We start from the raw sequence: 7967 nt of genomic DNA, 5'->3' as shown, positions 1-7967 counted from the left end.
TTCTGCTCACTCAAGTCTTCAAGGTTTCCCTGAAACTGTTGCCATCACTATTTCTCATAGCACAACAGTATTTCATCATATTCCTATATCATAACTTTTTCAGCCCTTTTCCAATTTAGGAGTATTCTCTTAGTTTCAAGTTCTTTGTTACAACAAGAAAGTTACTCTTATGGGTCTTTCATCATTCTTTGATATCTTTGTGGCATAGAGGACTGATACTTAAATTTTATCAGAATATAAAGTTTGAAGCCCTTAGATCTTTATACTTCCCCTCAGCTTTGCACTGTCTCTCACAAAATCTATGTCTTCTGGTTTAGGTTCCTCCTCTTTTCAGTGTTCTATGAAGAAACTATCATGACACTAGCTACCTTTACACAGTTAACACAGGACCTTAAAATCTCTGTCTCATAACATTGCTTCCAAGTCTAGATTTAATCACCTCAAGTTGTTTTTTGATTACAAACCCAGGGAAAGCAAATATAAGACACATAAAGGGGTCCAGCTTGCTTAACGGTAATCTACTCTAGCTACCACATTAGAGGTAAGGTAGGGAGCAGCCCATCCTCCTCTTCTTACTTTAAAAAAATCATATTTATAGATTTTTATTTATTATTATTATTATTATTATTTGTAGATTTATAGGGCTTTAGAGATCATCTAGTCCAACCTTATTATTTTTCAGATTAACAAACTAGCATTTCCTTACCCCCAAAATTAAATTACTTGCTCACGGTCTCACACATAAAACATCGCAGAACTGAGTCATCTGACCACAAATCCAAGACTCTTTCTACTTAATTGTGCTACTTCTTTCAAATTCCAAGGTGCTGAACATAAGCCTCTCTGCCAACAAACAAGGTTTTTTTTTTTGAGGCCTGGTTTTTTTTTTTAGTTGACTTATTTCCTTTTTCTTATTGATTGGGGTGATAGCATCAGGTACATGGGGAAATTCGTAGTGGGAGAATCCACTTTCCGTGGCTCAAATGAAACATTACCACATGCTAGGCTATTATGATGCCATTAAAAAATAGCAAACACAATAACAGAGGGGCAAAAGGAAACTCATCATATGACTTCAGTTTGTTCGGTTGGCTGTTCTGGTTTCACTATGGATTGAGTGGAGGTTTCAGTTTCTAATTTTACTGCTTTTTCACTTGAAAGGGAAAAAAAAATTCTCCTCTTGTTCACCAGAGTCAAGAATCCAGTTCAGCATTTCTTTTTTTCTACCTTGAAAGGTGAACACTTGTTTGTTGAGTTATTTTTCCTGTGTATACCAGATATTCTGTAGCTTCTGTCTCATAGCAGTAAAAAGAAAATGCCACAAAAGTTACCTAGTTATTATATCAGTAATCACAGATGATAATGACAGAGTCACAAAGACCCTATAAAATGTAGATTGTTGCATGGAAAGGAAGCCCCGCAATGTAGTGAAAGTTTCATTAGATGAAAGTCAGGAAGCAGTCCTGTACTTGTGGGAAGTTGCTCCCTGGCTGACAGTTTATTTTCTAGAATTGGACAGTAGGGCTTTGGGAGTTGGGGTGGGGATGCTATTTCTAGTCTCAAAGCTTTTTGTTACTAGCTAAGATTTCTGTGGCACTTTAAAGCTTTCAGAGCACCTTAGAAATACCTTGTTAGATCCTCACAATAATCCTGGGAGGGAGGGGCTGTTATCCCTATTTTACAGATGTGAAAACTGAGACAAATAAGTTTAATTACTTGCCTGGTATCACTAAGGCTGATTTGAACTGAGGTCTTCCTAATGTGAGGTCCAGTATCCTGTCTAACACAACCTAGCTGTCTCATGGAAGGTCAGCTCAAGAAAAAAAAAATAGTGAATTCATCTGCTTTTTAAAATTTTTCTTTTTTAAAAAATTATAAATGTAACAAATATCAACAGTCATGAATAATACACAAAATGAAGAATAAAGTATATTCTATATGCTTTGGTGGACAGGCTAAAGAGTATCATCAGAGTATGATCATCAGAGTTCATCAGAGTATGATGAACAGGATCTGCCTGTTTCTAAACCTCATGGGGAGGCTTTGGTAAACTCACTTCTGGAAGTTTGTAAGGATGGGTAACAGAAGATTGCTGGTCACTATAGATCATGGGGGGGGGTGAGGGAGAGGAGGAGGGGGGTGGAATGCAATCTTTTTTTCTTCTCTAATGTCCAGAAAGGAGGATAAACTGCTCTAGATCTCTGGTTAGGGAGGAGTTTAGACCCTCTCAAGCCAGGAGAAGGCATGATAGCCCTAACACATGACACTGTTGTTGATAAGAGAGGTAGCAGCCAGCACTGGAGGCTGTCTTCCAGTAAACCCAAAGTGGAATGTTTTGACTCCACCATTTTTTTCTTTCCTGTCTTGGACAAAGGATATTGGAATTAGACTAGGCTATGACTTTGGGAACTTTGAAAGGTCAGGGAGAGACACTAGAGGTCTAGGAGCTAGTATCTCCCAGATCCCTCCAGAGGCTCCCATCAGCTTGTCCTTCTTCCTGGACATCTTTGAAGGAGTTGCTGGTGGGTGTTCTCACTTTGGGCTCTTCAGTACTAGGTGATCAGACCAGAAGCAGGGGAGAAAGATAGAAACTTCCCATCTTATTCAGATCTGAAGAGAGACCTGAAGGCTCTCCTTTAAAAGATCAGCTCAAGCAAGAGCAATAGACAAAAGGAAACTAAGTTTCTCTTTTCATGGAAGTTCCATGGACTTTTAGAGAATAGTTTTTTTAAAAAATGTTATTTTCTTTCATTTTTTTCAATTTCATGAAAAAGTAGTGCTTAACATTCATCTTTTTGTAAGTTTTTGAGTTCCATATTTTTCTACCTCTCTTCCTTCCCTCTCCCCTCCCCATGAGAGCAAGGAATCTGATATAGGTCATACATGTACAATCATGTTTGACATATTTCCATATTAGCTATGTTGTCAAAAAAGAATCAGAAGAAAAAAGGGAAGAAATACAAGAAAGAAAAAGACAAACAAGTTTTAAAAAGTGAAAACACCTCTCCGAGCCGCGGCCCTGCCACTGGCGACATGGCTAAACGTACAAAGAAGGTTGGGATTGTTGGTAAATATGGAACACTTTATGGTGCATCCCTCAGGAAAATGGTGAAAAAAATTGAAATTAGCCAGAATGCCAAGTATACCTGCTCCTTCTGTGGCAAGACCAAAATGAAGAGACGGGCCGTGGGTATCCGGCATTGTGGATCCTGTATGAAAACAGTAGCTGGTGGTGCGTGGACATACAATACCACCTCTGCAGTCACAGTCAAATCTGCCATCAGAAGACTGAAGGAATTGAAAGACCAGTAAAATCTTCTTATCTATTATCTGTAGCCCATAGTCCAACAATAAATGGATTAATTTGTGGAATAAAAAAAAAGTGAAAACAGTATGCTTTGATTTGCATTCAAACTCCAGAGATTTTTCTCTGGATGTGGATAGCACTTTCCACCACTGACTTGAAATTGTTCTTGATCCCTCATCTACTGAGAGGAGCCAAATCTATCATAATTGATCAACCCACAATGTTCCTGTTAATATAAACAATGTTCTCTTGCTTGGTTCAACTCACTTCACTCTTTAGTTCATGTTAAGTCTTTCCAGGTTTTTCTGAAGTCTACCTGCTCTTGTTTTCTTACAGAATAAACATATTCATATATCACAATTTATTCAGTCATTTCCCCAATTAATGGCTAGTTTCTCAATTTACAATTCTTTCCCACTACAGTAAGAACTGCCATAGATATTTATGATTTTTTTGAGATACAGACCTATTAATGGCTAGATCAAAGGGTTTGCACAGTTTGATTGCCTTTGGGCATAATTCCAAAATACTCTCAAGAAAGACTGGATCAGAGGTAGCTAGGTGGTACAGTGGTTAGAGCATCTGCCCTGGAGTTAGGAGGACCTGAGTTCAAATTCAGCCTCAGACCCTTAATAATTACCTAGATATGAGACCTTGGAAAAGTTACTTAACTCCATTGCCTTGCAAAAAACAAAACAAAAAAAAGAAAGAAAAGTTGGATCAGTTTACAACTCTACCAACAATGCATTAGTGTCCCAATTTTCCCATATCCCCTCAAACATTGATCATATTCCTTTTTAGTCATATTGGCCAATCTGATAGATGTGAGGTGGTACCTTTTAATTTCTAATGTTTTATTTTTAATTTCTGTAATCCATAATGGAAATAACATTTTTCTTAAAAAAAATATTACTGGGGGTAGCTAAGGTGGCGCAGTGGATAGAGCACAGGCCCTGGAGTCAGGAGTACCTGAGTTCAAATCCGGCCTCAGACACTTAATAATTACTTAGCTGTGTGACCTTGGGCAAGCCACTTAACCCCATTGCCTTGCAAAAATCAAAATACATACATATATATATATATATATATATATATATATATATATATATATATATTCCTGACTGTTTTGTTGTTGTTGTTTTGTTTGGTTTTTTTTTAGTTTTTGCAAGACAAGTATTGTTTTATTTTTAAAAATGATCAGGGGTGGCTAGGTGGCTAAGTGGCGTAGTGATAAAGCACTGGCCTTGGAGTCAGGGGTACCTGGGTTCAAATCCAGTCTCAGACACTTAATAATTATCTAGCTGCGTGGCCTTGGGCAAGCCACTTAACCCCATTTTCCTTGCAAAAAAAAAAGATCAACAAAACTAATTTATGAGAAAGTATTCCCAAAAGTAGTCTTGCTTTTTTTCCCCTGTGAAGTAATGAGGGTTGTGACTTTTCCAAGGTCACACAACTAGGGTTAAGTTGATGAGGTCAATGAACTTCACTCCTAGGCTCCCAGGCAAGGACTAGGTAAATCCCTGCCCCTAGGCACAAACAATAGTAAACCCAACCAAATAAAATAATTAAAAGAAATAAACAATTGAATGGCTATATGCTGATAAGAACCATTGGCAATGAAATAAAGCTTAATATTTTTATTACATTTATATAAATCTGTAAAATGCCATAGCGCCTAAACACTTAAAAGGAAAAGCTAAGAGTTGGAAGGGACAAGGAGATAGTAAAATGTAGTAATGGAGAAACCTCAATGCACTCTTTCCTGTCCTATTTAAAACTAACCTCCAAAATGAAAGTAGCCTGTTCTACCAGATTTCATCTTCTCAGCAGAGGTGGAAGGGTTCTATTAATTAATATGAATTACGAATCCATTATACAATGAAAAACAGCTTTCAAAATAATTCTGATGGGGGAACCCTGGGCACAGAAAAAAATGTAATCTTTTTGAAACTTTATTTCATTAAATATTTCCCAATTACATTAAAAACATAATAATGTTTTTAAAAAATGGAGTTCCAAATTCTCTACCCACCTGCCAGTCCCAAACCCTTGAACAGTATGAGATGACAGTCAAAGCATATTTTCATATTAACCATGTTGCATAAGGAAATACACAACTCCCCCCCCCCCCCCAAATAAAGTGGAAAAAAGTTTGCTTAAATCTACAGTGAGAGTCCATCAGTTCTGTCTCTGGCATTTTTCCTCATGGATCCTTTGGGATGGTCTTGGATCATGGTCTTGATTAGAGGAGCTAAGTTTTCAACAGTTACATTGTTACAATAGATCATTGTTACAACATTGTTGAAACTGTATTCAGTGTTCTCCTGGTTCTGCTCATTTTGCATGAGTTCATATACTTCTCAGGTTTTTCTGAAACCATGCTGTTCAACATTTCTTCTAGCATAATAGTGACCCATCATAAACATATACCACAACTTATTCAGTCATTTCCCAATTCATGGGCACCCCTCAGCTTTCCAATTCTTTAATACAACAACTATATTTTTGTATACATATATCCTTTTCACTTTCTTTGATCACTTTGGAGTACAGACCTATACCTACTAGTGGTATTACTAGATGAAAGATTATGCAAGAAGCCCTTTGGCCTTAGCTTCAAATTTCTTTCTGGAATAATTGGATCTGTTCACAACTGCATCAGCCATAGTGTCCCCAATTAGTTCCCAATTTTTCTCTATCCCTTCCAGCCTAATTGACCCTCTCTACCCAGAGCCAGTTGGGAGATTTTTCCTTTTCTGTCATGTTAACCAATCTGATAGGTGTAAGGTAATTTGTGGAGTTTTTGTAACCTTATTCCACCCAAACTTGGGTAGTTTCTTTAAGAATCTCAGTGCTACTGGGAGGTATCTAGGAGTCAGAAGAGAGTTGAGATGTGACTCCTGATTAGCAGAAATCTAAGCTGTCCAAGCTGCATTCCTGCATGCATGAAGAGACTTTTGGAAAGGGAGAGGCAGAGAAGGAGTTGGAGGCAGAGGTGAGAGGCCAGCTGGAAGGTGTAGCTGGCAGATACACAACAAAGCTGCAGAAACTCTAGTGACTGATAAGAGAATTCTTTCCCCTCCCCCTAGTTCTCTCAATTCAGTTATTTATTTCCCAAGGATTCACTTTGGTGTGTTCAATAGCCTAAGTGTATAAATCTCCTATTTCTGATATCTGCTTACTGTTTTCTCTGATAAAGAGGTTTGCTGATTATCTGTGATTGTCTTTCTTATAACCAGACTGATGGGAGGGAGCTCTGCTGGTGAGAGGAAGCTAAGTGTTACCTTCCCCTCAAGAGCAACCAAGGAAAGTATCTTTTATTCTAACCTCTAAAAGAGAAAGCATAATGCCCTTAAACTATATGTATTTGAAGCATGGTAAATAGATGTAATTCTAGACTAATATTTTTTAGAAATAGAAGAATGAAGGAATAATCACTCATTTTAGCTTGCCCCAACTTCCCTAGCTGTTCAAACTCCTATTCTTCACAAAAATGGAAATTGAAGTCTCCCTCTTAAGCCATCATACAGACTTTACAGATTCCAAGTCAGATATCTGTCTATCCATGGCACATCAGTCTTAGTCATTATATTAAATGGAGCTTTTAATTATTTTAAAATTATTTATTTTATATCCATCACTAGTTCCTTAGTTTCTTAGAGGGAATAGTCAGAAACCAGCAAAAGATAATCAGAATGTGGTTAGTTTATCTTTAAAAAATCTGAAAGGAAAGAACTGCACCTTTTAAATTCATTTTTTAAAAATAATTAACTAGGTACCACCTTTTTTCCCCTATTTTTAGAGATATTTACTACTTCACAACACTCATTCAAATGAGGATGAGTGGGTGGGGTGGTGACTTTTTACAGGTAAAGGAGGGATAATTTAGCCATATTTTACCACATTCCAGAGCCAGCTGGGAGGATTTTCATGTCAGACCACCAGAAAGCTGTAGAGCTATGAATATATTGGAGTGATAGGGAAGGAAAGGTATCTGTCCTATTGATGGCAGTAATGATAGTCCACTGTTATTCCTTTCTCTCTATTACACATGTTTAAAAAGTACAAGTTACCCAATGGGTCAGAGACCAACTGTTATATTACATTGTCTTTAGGAAGTAGTCCCAACACAGCATTTGATGACATAGTCACTCTTAGATTGAGAAACACTGTACTAGGAGTTTTTATTTGTCCAGGGGCAGGAGATGAAATTAGAGAACTCATTAGAGTTTTGGTTTCTGTTTGTCAGTCTGGCCCAACATTTAGAGTTTGCAGAAGTGATGGTACATTGTAAAGTAACACAAAGGCAACTCCTTTTATTGTACAGTGTTAAAAAAATGTTATAATACTTAAATGGATGAGTTCCTCCCATGGCAACCCATTCATGCCATCAGTCCTGTTCACTACAGGATTCTACCCAACCTCCCAGAAGCCTTTGTGGATTTGTGTCAGCATCATAAGGATACCAGTGAAACATCACACACTTTCCATTATTTATACTTACCTCTTATCACATGACCAGAACATTTTTCCTTATTGGTCATATATTTATTTTATGAAATCCTTTATTTCAGGCCTCCTTTACAAAATACCTTGTTTCTAATTGTGAGGTCATGTGACAGTGAAAAATTACTAATATGGCAATGTTTTATATGATTGT

At 37.3% G+C, this 7967-nt stretch overlaps 1 protein-coding gene across 1 annotated transcript; it reads left to right on the top strand.

Moving 5' to 3' along the window:
- Positions 1 to 3013: 3013 nt before the first annotated feature.
- On the top strand, positions 3014 to 3389 carry LOC141493704 (large ribosomal subunit protein eL43-like). Its single transcript, XM_074195075.1, has one exon. The coding sequence runs from the start codon at positions 3034 to 3036 to the stop codon at positions 3310 to 3312; it is 279 nt and encodes a 92-aa protein (XP_074051176.1). The 5' UTR covers positions 3014 to 3033; the 3' UTR covers positions 3313 to 3389.
- Positions 3390 to 7967: the final 4578 nt, after the last annotated feature.

The sequence above is a fragment of the Macrotis lagotis genome, chromosome 7 (genome assembly GCF_037893015.1).
Source record: "Macrotis lagotis isolate mMagLag1 chromosome 7, bilby.v1.9.chrom.fasta, whole genome shotgun sequence".
Lineage (NCBI taxonomy): Eukaryota > Metazoa > Chordata > Mammalia > Peramelemorphia > Peramelidae > Macrotis > Macrotis lagotis.
The sequence above is the reverse complement of the archived record's forward strand: the minus strand, read 5'-3'. Positions and strand labels throughout refer to the sequence as shown.